Source organism: Myotis myotis, unplaced genomic scaffold (assembly GCF_014108235.1).
Source record: "Myotis myotis isolate mMyoMyo1 unplaced genomic scaffold, mMyoMyo1.p scaffold_m19_p_2, whole genome shotgun sequence".
In the NCBI taxonomy this organism is placed as follows: Eukaryota; Metazoa; Chordata; class Mammalia; order Chiroptera; family Vespertilionidae; genus Myotis; species Myotis myotis.
Window position 1 is genome coordinate 35,388,602 of NW_023416324.1, and position 16,366 is coordinate 35,404,967.

General features: G+C 41.8%; 2 protein-coding genes across 4 annotated transcripts in view; one reads left to right on the top strand and one right to left on the bottom strand.

Annotated features, from left to right (window-relative positions):
• Positions 1-16,366, top strand: part of ZYG11B (zyg-11 family member B, cell cycle regulator) — a 76,700-nt gene that overhangs the window by 25,385 nt on the left and 34,949 nt on the right. For all 3 annotated transcript variants that reach the window (XM_036348935.1, XM_036348936.1, XM_036348937.1), the window contains exon 2: positions 1,071-1,236. In XM_036348935.1, coding sequence (XP_036204828.1) covers positions 1,071-1,236 — 166 coding nt within the window. The remainder of the gene's footprint in view (positions 1-1,070; positions 1,237-16,366) is intronic.
• Positions 2,767-3,588, bottom strand: LOC118675935 (bcl-2-like protein 12). Its single transcript, XM_036348938.1, has one exon. It carries the CDS (start codon positions 3,574-3,576, stop codon positions 2,809-2,811), a length of 768 nt encoding a protein of 255 aa, XP_036204831.1. The 5' UTR covers positions 3,577-3,588; the 3' UTR covers positions 2,767-2,808.

Sequence of the window (16,366 nt, forward strand, 5' to 3'; positions counted from 1 at the left end):
TATATATCAACTTATGTGTAACTCCATCTATTGGAAAAAAATCCGCATTATTAACCGGTACACCTGGTACACACTACCCAATATGCCTGCTATTATAGTATTTAATAGGCTTTATGTAAATCTTTGTTTAAATGTACTCTTCTCCTACTTCTTAAGAATATGGTCACATGTTATATTGCCTTAAAAAGTATCTAGCATATGGTGCACTTGTTATCAGTGCACCACCTGTTGCTCTTGGGAGTGGGCTTCTTGCAATATCCAGAGAAAAGGAATTTTCTGAGACTCACATGGGAAGATGGGATATTGTAGAAAGTTTTATTTCTGTGAAATCAAACCCCTGAGTTTCCGCGGTCCCATTTCCCTTCGTCCCCCAAGGAAGAAGTATAGCCATAGCTTCAGCAAAGCTAGTGTCCAGAATTTCCCTCCATATTGGAGCAGTGTCCAGACCAGCATCAAGCTAGCTTAGATTGTGTTCCTTGCTGCAGTCCATTAGTCCATTGTGTGTGGGCCCACAGGTCACATGGTTATGGAGGAAACATGGGCAGGAGCAAAGCCAAAGGAACCAGAGAGCCAAAAGAGCCCCAACCCAAAAGCTCCAAGAGCCAAGAGAGAGCAGAGTCCTTTGTTTGGGGGATTATATATTGCCAAATTGTCACAGGCTTGCATTGGCTCCGTCCCTTTTAGCTATTGATTTCTGTTCTCAAGTTTGACTGACAGCAAGTACCTTCCCTATGTCATCTCAACTTCCCTGTGCATGAGTCCATCCTCCCCTTTCTCCAGTCCCTTCTCCCAGCAATCTGCAGGAAATGGGCTGGTGGTTCTCTGGGGAGTGTGATTTTGCAGTTTCCTGATGAAGATGGCCAAATGACATGCCTATAATGTCTGGCTTCTCCCTTGGCTTCTTTCCTATAATTAATAAATAGCTAGTTACAACAGATAAATAGTTACAAAAGTAGCACACTGAGTAAAAATACTTGTTGAATGTGGAAATGCATGTTTTGTTCTTTACTTTTCTGGAAACTAACTTGTTGGCTTTTGTGTTTCCTTTATGTTTCATCCTGGGCTCCAAGGAGGAGGCATCTCCCTATTCCTTACTTGATATCTGCTTGAATTTCCTGACTACACATCTTGAGAAGTTCTGTTCAGCAAGACAAGATGGAACATTGTGTTTGCAAGAACCTGGAGTATTCCCACAGGAAGTGGCTGATCGACTGCTTCAGACCATGGCCTTTCATGGTAAAAAAATAATACAGTCAGAGAAAACAAAAATCTGTGCTGTTAATTGGCACTGGGTTTTGAAGTGCTACTGTGGTCATTTAATTATTTTCTTAGAAATAACAGCAAAGGCCAGATGAGCCCAATTCCAGGAAAATAATTTTATTTATTTTTGCCTACCCTGCCACTTTTCTGTAATTTGGAATAAGCATTTTTCTTTTTTAATCTGGGCAAATTGCTTTTTTTTCTCCCTTCCTCCTCCTCCTCCTCCTCTTCCTCCTCCTCCTCCTTCTCCTTCTCTTTATTCTATAAAAAATGTGCCTTACATCTTTATTTGGCAGTGGGAGAATCAATAAAAAACACACCTTACATCTTGATTTGGCAGTGGGAGGATCAATAAATACTATTATAGAAACACTGTTTCTGCTTTTGACCTTTGAAATGGGAAATCATAGCTAATGGGAAATCATAGTACTTCTGTCTTAAAAAACAAATTCTAAAAATAAAGTGGGAAGTCTCATCTGTGAGATTCTGGTTATGTATATTTCTTACTTCTGGTTAAGGTTTAAGTTGAAGAGATATAATACCTTTAGGTCCTGGCCAGGTAGCTCAGTTAGTTAGAGTGTCTTCCTGATATGCCAAGGTTGGGGATTCAATCCCTGGTCAGGGCACATACAAGAAGCAACTAATGAATGCATAAGTAAGTGGAACAACACATCAGTTTTCTTTTTCTCTTTCTTTCTCTCTCTGTCTTAAACTCAGTATATTTTTTTTTAAAGAAAGACATAAAATACATTTCTATATAGGGTTTATAAAATCTTACAGTAGGAAATATAATTTTTTTACAACTATAAAGTACTGTAGAATGAAAATATGACAATAATATCATTTATTGATTGCTTACTATATGCCAGTTACATTATATGTTTTTCTTAAATTTTCTCAAAAAACTATATAAGAAAGCTATTATTATCCCATTTATATACAGATAACGAAACTTGTTAAGGGTTACACGGCTAATAAATGGTAGAATCCTGGTTCAAATGCAGATATGTCTGATTCCAAGTCTACGCTCTTTTCCTGTGCCACACAACATTTTCTACACTCACATTATAGGCATCCCTGCTCCTAGATGGCAATAATGGTATATACATTTAAATATATATATTTAAAGCATACATATAGATAATGCATGCCAAGGAAGGGTAAGATAAATAAGCTTGTAACAAAGTCACTTTGGGATAATTTAGTAAAAAAGAAGACTTCTATACTCCTTCGTTTTCTCTAAATTGCTCAAGGCTGTAGTCTCTTTGAATTCTTCCAGCCTGTCAAGGGAACTAAGGTAAATTTCAATAGGTACTATATGTGTTAAAGTTCAAGATCCCTTACAAAGCTGCACAACAATTTTATTTTATTTTATTTTCAACCTTTGAACAAGTTTTTTAATATGAAAAAAATTTGAACCATTTCTTTTTGGCAAAAGCAGGGTGGGCAGCCACCACTCACAGCCCTGAGCAGAAGAGGAAGGCTCGAGAAGCATGCAAGGGGCCCTGGCGCCTGAAGGCCAATCTTGTAACAGCTGCTGAGGAAGAGCTAGTCCAGGGGCAAGTTCAAGTCCATGGGGAAGCTGGCCAGGATGCCCTCCCAGCCCCCCTGGGCCTGGATCCAGGGCGTGAAGCTGTGCACGTGCTCTACGCTGAGTCCAGTCAGGGTGCCCCCCAACCAGGCCACGCGCCAGTTCAGCTCCATGGCCAGGGCCAGGCGGGCCAGGGGCTCCGGGGAAGATGGCGGGGGCCCTGGGCACTGCAAGGAGGGGCGTGCACGGTTGGGGCAAGGGCTGCCCTCCCGGCTGGAGAACAGCTCCACTAGGCGGGCGAAGGAGCCAGCAGAGAGGTGGGCCAGCTTGCGGCGCAGGGCAGGGTCCGAGGCCAGCTTCTGGTTGATGACTTCTGCCTCCTCCTCCAGCAAGGCCACCAGCCTCCGCAGCAGGGCTTCCTTTTCGGTGGGTGGGGGACCCTGTAACTCTGGGCTCCGTGGGGATCTCAGTTGCTCTTGGACCAGCTGTTCCAGCCGCTGGGCCATGAGGGCATAGAAGTCTGGAGTCGCTGGACCAGGCTGCGAACCATAGCAGGGGCGAAGGGGCAGGGAGCAAGGCCGAGGGGACTCAAGGGGAACTGCTCCTCGACCCAAAGAACAAGGAAAGCATCTTCGAAGGTGGCTCAGGAAGTCTGTTGGCTCCTCCTGGGCAGGGCTCCTGGGTGTGGTTGGAATGGGGGACCCAGCAGCCTCACCCCGCTTAAGGAAGGCAGCTAGGACCCTCAGCGTGCCCTTCCGGAGCCCCAGCTCTTCCGAGCCTGCCATGGGGGCACCTGGCCCAGGGCCTGGGCCTGGGGCCCCACCGCCACAGCCACTTCCTTCACTGAACTTGTTAAACTTCTATTTGTTCAACTTTCCCCAGCAATTTTAGAGATTATGACAGTGCTAACATTTCTTTCTAGTTTCAATTTAATGATTATCTTTAGCATATTAAATTTAATACATTAAATATATATGAGCATATTCCATTTAAATATATATTTAAGTATATGTACAACTAGTCTTGTAAATCAAAAGAATATATGTTAACTAAAGTTTTAACTTCGCCAGATTCCTAATGATAGCAGTTAACAGTATTGATTGAATGCTTATTACCTATCTATCTATATAAAAGGCTAATATGCTAAGTGTTCGTCTGGGTAACGATGTCACGTAGCAGCGCCCGGCTTCTTCTCCTTAGCGACGATTAGCTCCTTGCAGTTTCTTCATTCCAGGAACATGACTTGCTTTATAGCCAGGTGGAAACATTTCAACTGTAACCAAATGTCTGTGAAGTGTTTTCCCGTGCCTCATCTCATTTGATCCTCACAGAAGTCCTGGAGTAAGTAGATAGAAGACTCAGTGGAATTGTATTATCTATTATTTAGCCGGAAAACGGAGATTTAGAAAGCTTAGAAACTTGACCCGACTGAAAAGAAGTAAGAAATGGTGGACCTTGAAAATTACTTCAGGTTTTCTCACTGCGCAGAATATAGTCAAACATTGATGCAGTTAAATATTTTACCCTTTATTCTCCCTGCCTCATCTACAATAATAATCTGCTTCGTGTTGATGTTTACTGCTGTGTTGCTGACAATGACCTGAAAGAGAAGTTGGGGTGCTTCACTGGGCTGGAAAAAGTTTAGATAAATCAAAAAGCAGGTCTAATTAAGTAACTATATTCTATATCTATAAAAGGCTAAGTTGACTCGCGCATAGCAATACATGTAAAGCTCTCACTGGCACCAATCACACGCGTGTGTTTCCATCTGTCATTGTTGATCATGAATTTGGTTGACACTTCTATTATAGAGAAAGGGCAAATAGCAATATTAAAATAGTTGTTCTAACTAATTTCCTTCCAATGAGCACTAATTTGTGTACCAGGCCACTAGTTGTATAATAAAGCACTGTGGCAAATGCTTTAAATCAAGCATGTCAAACTCATGGGCAGCATGCAGCCCACAATGAATATTTTTGGGGCCCTGCCAATATAACAGTATGTAAGAAACATTTTAATAAAAATTACGTAACTTAATTTTTACAATATCCTGTTATATATAATTATTAATAATGAACTACAACATTCGCTAATGACTGATTACTATAATTGTGTTGCATTCATTTTCCTTACGTGCCTTACACGCAGGCGCAGCATTTCTCTGCACTAATACTAGCAGCGAAGATTTTAGTAGCTGATTGCCACATCATTAGTCTTGGACTGACTTGCTTGGTGTGTGCAACAGGAAATATTTCGCTTTTGGAGAACAAGAAAAATAGGTTTATTTGCGTTATGCTTATTAATTTGTGCAGTTATTCAGTGCCTGGTAAGTTAATGTTCAAGAAAAAATATTAATTAATTTTTATTAAAATGTTCTATTATTTTATGTTAACGACTACTCATTCATTTCAGCCCTTTGTATTCAGCATGTCTCTATCAAAATAAACCTATGTTTCTATGAAAATTGAAGCTTTTTTTTTTTTTGTGGCCCACATAAGCTTAAACCTTGTTTAATTGACTCCTGTTAGGCTGTTAGCCTGAGTTTGACATGCTTGCTTTAAATAGATAAAATAATGCAAGTTGTTTTTAAGTCACTCTAACTAGATAATTATCCTCTGGAGTAGTGACTTGGAGAGGCTAAATGCTTGATCAAAATGTGTTTTCTACTACTTCTTTTCAAGCTGCCTTCAGATGAGAAAACTGAGGGTCAGAGAAGTAACCTGCTGCCCCCATTTGTGTTACCCCAATGTGATTACCTGCATTATTCACCAAAAAGTATTCTAAATTATTTAATCTCTTTGTCAAAATCATATCCACCTTCAAATAATCAAGAGGGGATACTACTAATATGCAAAAGAACACATTGCCAATTCTTGTCACAATTTTATAAAATTTCATACATTTTTCTGTGTTTAAAAATTTTCATAATAAAATGTTTTTGGAAAAAATGTTCCATGAATCCTTTTAAAATTGGTGATATCAGCCTGGCTGGTGTGGTCGTGGCTCAGTGATTGAGTGTTGACCCATGAACCAAGAGGTTGCCAGTTCATTTCCCTTTCAGGGCATATGCCCAAGTTGTGGGCTAATTCCCAATGGGAGGCGTGCAGGAGGCAGCCAATCAGTGTTACTGTCTCTCTATCCCTCTCCCTTCCTCTCTGAAAGAATCAACGAAATTGATAATATATTTTTCTAATAGCATAATGATTTTTTTTTAAAATATATATTTTATTGATTTTTTACAGAGAGGAAGGGAGAGAGATAGAGAGTTAGAAACATCAATGAGAGAGAAACATCGATCAGCTGCCTCCTGCACATCTCCTACTGGGGATATGCCCGCAACCCAGGTACATGCCCTTGACCGGAATCGAACCTGGGACCTTTCAGTCCGCAGGCCGACGCTCTATCCACTGAGCCAAACCGGTTTCGGCAAATAGCATAATGATTTTTAAAAATTATTTACATTTACAAATTTTTTACTTATTTACCAAATTCAAAGGACTAATGATATTGTTAATAGTCTTTATTAAAATAAACCTGATGCTCCCCTGGCCAGTGTTGTTCAGTGGTTAGAGCGTCATCCTGTACATCGAAGAGTTATGGGTTTGATTCCCAATCAGGGCTCATATCCAGGTTGGGAGTTTGATCCCCAGTCAGGGTAAGTGTGAGGCAACTGATCAATGTTTCTCTCTCCCATCAATGTTTCTCTCCCTTCCTCTCTTTCTAGAATCAATGGAAAACATATCCTCAGGTGAGGATTTAAAATAATAATCTAGCCCCAGCCGGTTTGGCTCAGTGGATAGAGCATCGGCCTGAGGACTGAAGGGTCCCAGGTTCAATTCCGGCCAAGGGCATATACCTTGATTGCGGGCACATACCCAGTAGGGAGTGTGCAAAAGGCAGCTGATTGATGTTTCTAACTCTCTATCCCTCTCCCTCTCTGTAAAAAAAATCAATAAAATATATTTTTAAAATATTAATCTATACTAATAAAAGAGTAATATGCTAATTAGACTGGGAGGCCTTCCGGGAGACCTTCCAGACAAAGCCATGGTGGTGGGGCCGAGGCAGAGGCAGTTAGGGACAATCTGGCTGGCAGGGGAGGGCAGTTGGGGGCGATCAGGTCAGCACGGGGGGGGAGCAGTTGGAGGCAAGCAGGTCAGCACAGGACGGTAGTTGTGGGTGATCAGGCTGGCACGGGGGGCAGTTGGGGCGAGCAGGCTGGTGGGGGGGCAGTTGGGGGTGAGCAGGCTGTTGGGGGCAGTTGGAGGGGAGCAGGTCAGTACGGGGGGCAGGTGGGGGGGCGAGAAGGCCGACAGGGGGCAGTTGGGGGCGATCAGGTCGGTGGGGGGAAGCAGTTGGGGGCGAGCTGGCTGGCAGGGGAGGCAGTTAGGGGCAATCAGGTCAAAAGGGAGGGCAGTTGGGGGCAAGCAGGCCAGCAGGGGTGGCAGTTGGGGGCAAGCAGGCTGGCAGGGGTGGCAGTTGGAGACGAGCAGGCCAGCAGCAGAGTGGTTAGGAGCAATCAGGCAGGCAGGCAGGTGAGCGGTTAGGAGCCAGCAATCCAGATTGCGAGAGGGATGTCCGACTGCCAGTTTAGGCCCGATCCTCAGGCCTAAACCGATAGTCGGACATCCCGAGAGGGGTCCCAAATTGGAGAGGGTGCAGACCAGGCTGAGGGACACCCCCACCCCTCCGTGCACGAATTTCGTGCACTGGGCCACTAGTAATAATATAAACCTGATGCTGAAGTTTTACTTATTGAGATCTATAATTCTCTCTTTTTTTTAATCTTTATTGTTCAGATTATTACAGATGTTCCTCTTTTTTCCCCTCATAGCTCCTCTCCACCCGTTTTCCACCCCATTCCAGGCCTTCCCCCCCCTCCCCCCAGCACTGACCTTGCCCATAGGTGTAAGCTCTTTGTCCAATCTCTTCCCACACCCTCTACAACCCCTTCCCCCCTAGAATTGTCAGTCTGCTCCCTTTCTATGCCCCTGATTCTGTTACATTCACCAGTCTGTTCTGTTCTTCAGGTTTTTTATTCATTTGATTTTTAGGTTCACTTGTTGCTAGATACATATTTGTTGTCAATTTGTTGTTCATAATTTTTTATCTTTACCTTTTTCTACTTCTTCCTCTTCTTAGAGAATGCCCTTCAGCATTTCATATAATACTGGTTTGGTGGTGATGAACTCCTTTAGCTTTTTGTCTGTGAAGCTCTTTATCTGACCTTCAATTCTAAATCATAGCTTTGCTGGGTAGAGTAATCTTGGTTGTAGGTTCTTGCTATTCATCACTTTGTATATTTTTTGTCTGCATAGTTTCTGTTAAGAAATCAGCTGACAGTCATATGGGTACTCCCTTGTAGGGAACTGTTTTTCTCTTGCTGCTTTTAAGATTCTCTCTTTGTCTTTTGCCCTTGGCATTTTAATTATGACGTGTTCTTGGTGTGGTCCTCTTTGGATTCCTCTTGTTTGGGGTTCTCTGCGCTTCCTGGACTTGTAAGTCTACTTCTTTCACCAGGTAGGGAAAGTTTTCCATCATTATTTCTTCAAATAGGTTTTCAATATCTTGCTCTCTCTCTTCTTCTGGCACCCCCATAATTCAGATGTTGGTACGCTTGAAGTTGTCCCAGAGGCTTCTTACACTATCTTCATATTTTTGGATCCTTTTTTTTTTTTTTGCTTTTCCAGTTGGGTGTCTTTTGCGTCTTCATATTTCAAATCTTTGACTTGATTCTTGTGATCCTCTAGACTGCTGTTGGATCTCTGTATAATAATATCAGTGTATGCTTAATTTCTAATTGGTTCTTTTTCATATCCTTGAGGGTCTCACTAAATTTCTCAAAGGTTTCTAGAAGATTCTTGAGTAACCTTATAACTGTGGTTTTGAACTCTATATCCACTATTTTGCTTTCATCCATTTCTTTCATTTGTGACTTGTTTCTTTGTCTCGCATTTTGGCTGCTTCCCTGTGTTTGTTTTTATGTACTGAGTAGCTGCTAAGTCTCCTTGAGTTGATAGAGTGGCCTTGTGTGGTTGGTGTCCTATAGGGCCCAGTGGCTCAGCCTCCCCAGTCACCTGAGGTGGATGCTCTTGGTGCACCCCTTTGTGGGCTGTTTGCACAGTCTTGTTGTAGTTAAGCCTTGATTGCTGTTGGTATCACTGGGAGGAATTGATCTCCAGGCCAATTGGCTGTGATGACCAGCTGTGTCTACACTGGAAGATCTGTTGCGCAGGAGACACCCTTATGGGGCAGGACTTGCTTCAGTGGGGCTTTGGTGCTCACTGAGTCTGCCCCTTAGTGTTATTCTTATGGATGTGAAGAGTTGTAATCCGGTATGGTCTCACTCTGACTACTGGGTACACTGGCTCTTGGATCTCCAAGGAGGTACAAGGTCAGCCACTGTCTGGAGCCGCCCAGCAGGAGCTACAGAGACATCTGCAGATTCCTCCTCTTTGGTTTGGAAGTGCCCAGACGAGGCCCAACTGTGAAGCAAGGCCAGCAGGGCCTTGGGCCTTCTTTTGGAAGCTCTGGGGCTCTCTGACCCAGCTGCAGTTTGACAGGTTTTAGGCAGAGAAAGGACAGGCCATGCATATGCAAAAGCTGATGCGAACAGCTTGGGTGGGGTTGTAAATTAGGTAGGACAGGGTCTCTGGGAATCACCAGGGCAGAGCAAACAGCAATGGCTGCCAGTCAGCCCTGCACCAGAGAGTTCCCTGGGTCTCCACATCCCGCGCCCCCGTGCAGGAACAATGCTCGCTGTGAGCACCTCTGAGAGAAAGCCACCCTCACGTTCCTGTCCCAATGCCAGACAGTCCAGTTTCTCCCTGTATGTGTCTGGGTCCCCCAGAATCTCGCCCAGAACTGGAGTTCAGAGCAAGCAGGAGCTTGTATCTCCCTCTCAATTAAAAGTGAAGCACATCCAGGTGCCAGCTCTTTTCGTGCCTCCGCACCTCTTACCAGTCTCAATGCATTTTCTTCACCTCTCTAGTTATGGAACTTCCACTCAGCCAGCTTTCCCGCGGTTCTGGGTGGTAGTTGTTCTGCCTTTTAGTTGTAATTTTGATGTGGTTGTGAGAGGCAGCAAGTATAGGTGTTTACCTATGCCGCCATCTTGGTTCTCTCTGAGATCTATAATTTTCTTTTTTTCTTTTTTGACCTTGTAAGTGGTTCATTTCTATTTTTTTAATTAAATCTTTATTGTTCAGATTATTATATTAGTTACTCTTTTTTCCCACCATAACTCCCCTCCTTCCAGTTCCCACCCCACCCTCCGCCCTCACTCCCCACCCACTGTCTTCATCCATAGGTGCACAATTATTGTCCAATCTCTTCCCTCACCCCCACACCCCTTTCCCCCCCCAAGAATAGTCAGTCCATTCCCTTTCTATATCCCTGATTCTATTACAATCACCAGTTCATACTGCTCATCAGATTATTTATTCACTTGATTTTTAGATTCACTTGTTGATAGATGTGTATTTGTTGTTCATAATTTGTATCTTTGCCTTTTTCTTCTTCTTCCTCTTCTTAAAGGATACCTTTCAGCATTTCATATAATACTGGTTTGGTGGTGATGAACTCCTTTAGCTTTTCCTTATCTGTGAAGCTCTTTATCTGGCCTTCAATTCTGAATGATAGCTTTTCTGGATAAAGTAATCTTGGTTGTAGGTTCTTGGTATTCATCACTTTGAATATTTCTTGCCACTCCCTTCTGGCCTGCAAAGTTTCTGTTGAGAAATCAGCTGACAGTCATATGGGTATTCCCTTGTAGGTAACTGATTTTCTTTCTCTTGCTGCTTTTAGGATTTTCTCTTTGTCTTTTGCTCTTGGCATTTTAATTATGATGTGTCTTGGTGTAGTCCTCTTTGGATTCCTTTTGTTTGGGGTTCTCTACGCTTCCTGGACTTGTAAGTCTACTTCTTTCACCAGGTAGGGAAAGTTTTCCATCATTAGTTCTTCAAATAGGTTTTCAATATCTTGCTCTCTCTCATCTTCTGGCACCCCTATAATTCTGATGTTGGTACGCTTGAAGCTGTCCCAGAGGCTTCTTACACTATCTTCGTATTTTTGGATTCTTTTTTCATTTTGCTTTTCTGGTTGGGTGTTTTTTGCTTCTTCGTATTTCAAGCCTTTCACTTGATTCTTGCGCTCCTCTGGTCTGCTGTTGGGAGTCTGTATAATATTCTTTATTTCAGTGAGTGTATGCTTAATTTCTAGTTGGTTCTTTATCACAACATCGAGGGTCTCATTAGATTTCTTGAGGATCTCATTACATTTATCGACGGTCTCACCAGTCTTCTTGAAGATCTCACTACATTTATCAGCGGTCTCACCAGTCTTTTCGAGGGCCTTATTAAATTTATCAGCGGCTCTAGACAGTTCTTTAAAGACCTTAAAAGTGTGGTTTTGAACTCTATATCCAACAGTTTGCTTTCCTCCAATTCTATCGTTTTTGTCCTGTTTCTTTGTCTCGGCATTTTTTATGCTTCGCTGTGTCGATAGAGTGCCTTTCTGTGCTAAGTGTCCCAATTACCTGAGGTAGACACTCTTGGTGCACCCCCTTGTGGGCTTTGTGCACAGTCTTGTTGTAGTTAAGCCTTGATTGTTGTAGTTATCACTGTGAGGAATTGACCTCCAGGCCAATTGGCTGTGAGAATCAGCTGTGTCTGCAGTGGGAGAACTTCTGTGCTGGAGACACCCCTCTGGGGCTAGACTTGCTTCAATGGGGCTTTGGTGCTCACTGAGTCTGCCCCCTGAGTGTGTCTTTTATGGTTTCACGGAGCTGCAAACTGGATGGTCCCACTATGACCTCTGGGCTTCCTGGCTCCTGGATCTCTAGAGAGGTGCTAATCTAGCCTTTGCCTGAGGCTATCCAGCAAAAGTCTCCCTGCAGGGCTTGGGCAGGGCGGGTCCCACGGGATCAACAGGGCAGGGTTAGCAATGATGGCTGCTCTCAGTCTTGCCCTCAGAGGCTCTGCTTCTCAGTGTCCCAGTAATCGCTGCAAGCCCCACAGAGAGAAAGCTCCCGTAGGATTCTGAGCGATGCCAGACAGTCCCGCTTCTCCCGTATGAGTCTGGGTCCCTAGAGACTCACCCAGAACTGGAGCTCAGAGCCTGAGACTCCCTCCCGATTGAAAACGACAACCGCGCCCTCAACCGCCAGCCTGTTCCGCATGCACTCCGCACCTTAGTATTTTACTTCAGCACTGCGCCTCCTCTGAGTCTCGGTATGCTTTTCTCTTTCCTCCTAGTTGTGGAACTTCCACTCAGCCAGCCTTCCTGTGGTTCTGGATGATGTCCGTTCGTCTTTTAGTTGTATTTTTGAAGTGGTTGTTCGAGGCAGCAAACTCCGGTGTTTACCTATGCCGCCATCTTGGTTTCTCTCTATAATTTTCTTACCATAATTTCTGTTCATTCTATCTGTGTCTCAGTGCTCAAAATTTTCCAGGAAATGTGCACTTGTGAGCTGTGAATCAGAATAAGAATTTTGCCATCTAATGTTAATGTGTCTGTGTTATACTGCCTACCTTACCTAAATTGATACACTGTGACATGTTCAGGTATGGGATTAAATTGAAACCTTTGAAACATGGATTACATCCTTGAATAACTAAATAGACTTTCTAAATGATTGAGGGTTTATAGTCCCAGATGAATACCCCATTTATCTGGAAGTCATATTGCTGGTTACCTCAGCTATCCATAGACTAAAGCAGAAAGAAATAAAAAATGCTTTGGGGCAAATTCCTTGCATTAATGCTTCTGTATTTTATTCATTGAAAGAACTCATTGAGGAACCCTCATTTAGAACATTGATTCTTTGACCCTGGAAAATTAAGAATTGATCATCTGCCCTGGATGGCATGGCTCAGTGGTCAGAGCGTCGGCTGTTCAGTAAGGGTCTGAGGTTTGATTCCTGGTCAAGGGCAAGTACCTGAATTGCAGGTTCCATCCCCAGCCTGGGTAGGGGCACCTGTGGGAGGCAACCAATCGATGTGTCCCTTACATTGATCTCTGTCTCTCTTTCTCTCTCTCTCTCCCTCTTTTTCTCTCCTTTCCACTATTCTGAAAAGCAATTTAAAAAAATATCATGTGAGCATTAACAAAGCAAAACCAAAAAGAATTGATAATCTGAAGGGGCAGGCTGTCAACTACAATCCAAGCAGATCGAATGACAGCAAAGGAAAATTTAGCTTAAATACATTGTAGCAAGTACAATTATTGGTCATGGAAAAAGACAAATGATTCTTCAGTATATTTATTTTTGAAAGAAGGAAAAGATCTAGAAAGATTTCTTTCAAATATAGTTAATGATGTTTGTATAGTGCTTTCAATTTGCAAAGTGCTTTTTATGTATATTGTCTTATTTCATTTTTTCAGCAATCCCTGTGAAGGAAATATTGCTCTTTTAATTCCATTAATTTGAATTATAGACCCAAACTTTGTAATTAGAAAAATTCACTTAATGTACACTGACCCAAATAATCAAGGGGTAACCCATTTTACAAAATGTATGTATACAATATCCAAAGGCACTGTGATAGTCACTAAGTGACTTTGACCGGAATCGAACCTGGGACCCTTGAGCCCGCAGGCCTACACTCTATCCACTGAGTCAAACTGGTTAGGGCTGCCCTTTTATTTTTTTAATGTATATTTTTATTGATTTCAGAGAGGAAGGGAGAGGGAGAGAGAGATAGAAACATCAGTGATGAGAGAGAATCATTGATTGGCTGCCTCCTGCACGCCCCCTATGGGGAATCAAGCCCACAACCCCAGCATGTGCCCTTGGCGGAATCACATTTTGCAGATTAGAAATATTAGATTTGTGGAGTAATTTGTCTGGTGTCAAATAGCAAATAAATATTGGAACCAGGACTCAAACACAGGACTGGTTTCTAAATCTCAGTCTCTCTTTTTTCCTTTTTTAAAATTTCTTTGCTCTTTTAATTCCATTAATTTGAATTATAGACCCTTAAACTTTGTAATTAGAAAAATTCACTTAATGTACACTGACCCAAATAATCAAGGGGTAACCCATTTTACTAAATGTATGTATACAATATCCAAAGGCACTGTGATAGTCACTAAGATTAAAATCAGTAATTAACTTAGGAGCCTGAAATTTGAGCTGTAAAAACAATACTAACATTTAAAAATATATGAAAATTTAATTTGTGGCATAAACAAGGTAAACATTGATCTTAACTAAGTGTCTATTCCCATTTTTGTTTTTTACAAGCATTCTTAACAGAAATCTTTAACATTAGTGTGAAAGGAGTTACTAATGAGTGCAGAAGAGGCTCAATAGAAATAAAATTTTTAAGAAGGACGTGCCAGAGGAGGTAATTATTGAACACCTGTTGCATGCCAGGCACTATGTCAGGTGCTGAGTGTACAATATTAAACACAAATGTTGCTTGCATGGGGTGTATAGTCCAGTCAGAGACATAATAAACATATAGGATTACAACTTGTGATAGATTCTCTGAGGGAAAAAGAACATCGTTTTCAGGCGGGGGGGGGAAGGCATCTACTTTAGCTTGGATGATGAACGAAAGCTTTTTCAAGGAGGTGATAATTAGGCTGAGACCTGAATGATGAGGAGGCAGTTCAGTAATATAAAGCTAAGTCTCCTCAGCACTGCCCAGGAATTCTTGAGTTTTTCTCTGATCATTAGTAGTGCTCTTAATAATTGTTTCAGATGTTTTTTGCTCTTCTCAGATCTTCTGTCATTTATTCTTAGCAAGAAATTTGAAACCATGAAATGGAATTCCCTTAATTCCATGTCAACACTTACAAATTTTCTTCAGTGATCTCTTTAAAATTAGAGAAACTGGATTTGAACTTTGTATTTTTAAGACAATTGTTGAGTCGCATGAAGTTGTAATAAATAATACAGATGATATCCTCCTCCAGTGGTAGTGAAACCATAGTACAGTATCACAACCAGGATATTGACATTGATATGGTCAAAATTTCCATCTCCACAAGGATCCCTCATGTTGCCCTTTTTTTAAAAATATATATTTTATTTATTTTTTACAGACAGGAAGGGAGAGGGATAGAGAGTTAGAAACATCAATCAGCTGCTTCCTGCACATTTCCTACTGGGGATGTGCCCACAACCAAGGTACATGCCCTTGACCGGAATCGAACCTGGGACCCTTGAGCCCGCAGGCCTACGCTCTATCCACTGAGCCAAACTGGTTAGGGCTGCCCTTTTATTTTTTTAATGTATATTTTTATTGATTTCAGAGAGGAAGGGAGAGGGAGAGAGAGATAGAAACATCAGTGATGAGAGAGAATCATTGATTGGCTGCCTCCTGCACGCCCCCTACGGGGAATCAAGCCCACAACCCCAGCATGTGCCCTTGGCGGAATCAAACCTGGGACCTCTCTGTCCACAGGCCAATGCTCTATCCACTGAGCCAAACCAGCAAGGGCCATGTTACTCTTTTATAGCCACAATTACTTCTCTCTTTCTCCTTCCCCCTCCGTAAACTCTGGCAACCATTTCTGTTCTCCATTTCCGTAATTTTGTCATTTCAAGAATGTTATATATGTGGAATCATTCAGTATATAACCTTTTGGGATTTATTCTGGAGACTCCTCCAGATTGTTATGTATATCAATCATTTCTTTTTATCTCTGAGTAGTAGTCTATGTTATCAAGTACATCTGTTTGTATAACCATTCATCCACTGGGATAAATACCCAGGAGTGCTCTTACTGGGTTGTTTGATAGTTGTATGTTTAGATTTTAAGAAAAATGCCAAACTGTTTTAAGTGTGGTAGTACCATTTTACACTCCTGCCTGCAATATAGGACAGATCCAGTTTCTCCACATACTTTCCAGCCTTTGTTGTTATTACAATATTTTATTTGAGCATTCTCATAGGTCTATAGCTATTACTTCTTTTAGTACTTTTTCAACCCTGCCCTCTTTCTCCTCTCCTGGGAATTCAATAACACAAATAGCTCTGATCATTTTTTTTTTCAGTGTATTTTTTTTTCTGTTTAGATTTGAGTGATTTTTATTGTTTCATCTCTTAGTTTACTGATTCTTTCCTCTGTTCCTTCCATTCTAGTTGAACCCAACTATTACTGTATTTTTCAGTTCTAAAATTTCCATTTGTTTTTTCTTAAGGTCTTTTATTTTTTTGCTGAGGCTTTCCATTTTTAATTTGTTTCAAGCATGTTTGTAATTGCCCACTTAAGCGTTTTTTATGGTGGCTCCTTTAAAATATTTGTCAAATAATTTTAACATTTTTATTATCTCACATTGAATTTATAGATTATCTCTTTTTTTCAGTTTGAAACCTTACTAGTTCTTGGTATAACAAATTATTATTATTTTTTTATCTCTTAGGGACTTCAAGAGGTTACTGTGCTCACTTTATTTGAGTTCATCTGACAGGGAGGGACTATAACCTCTAGATCAGCGGTTCTCAACCTGTGGGTCGCAACCCTTTGGGGGTCGAACGACCCTTTCACAGGGGTCGCCTAAATACATCCTGCATATCAGATATTTACATTACGATTCATAACAGTAGCAAAATTACAGTTACG

What these genes read in the sequence shown, in the direction of transcription:
- LOC118675935 (XM_036348938.1), bottom strand. Translation starts at nt 3,576, where the DNA reads ATGGCAGGCTCGGAAGAGCTGGGGCTCCGGAAGGGCACGCTGAGGGTC.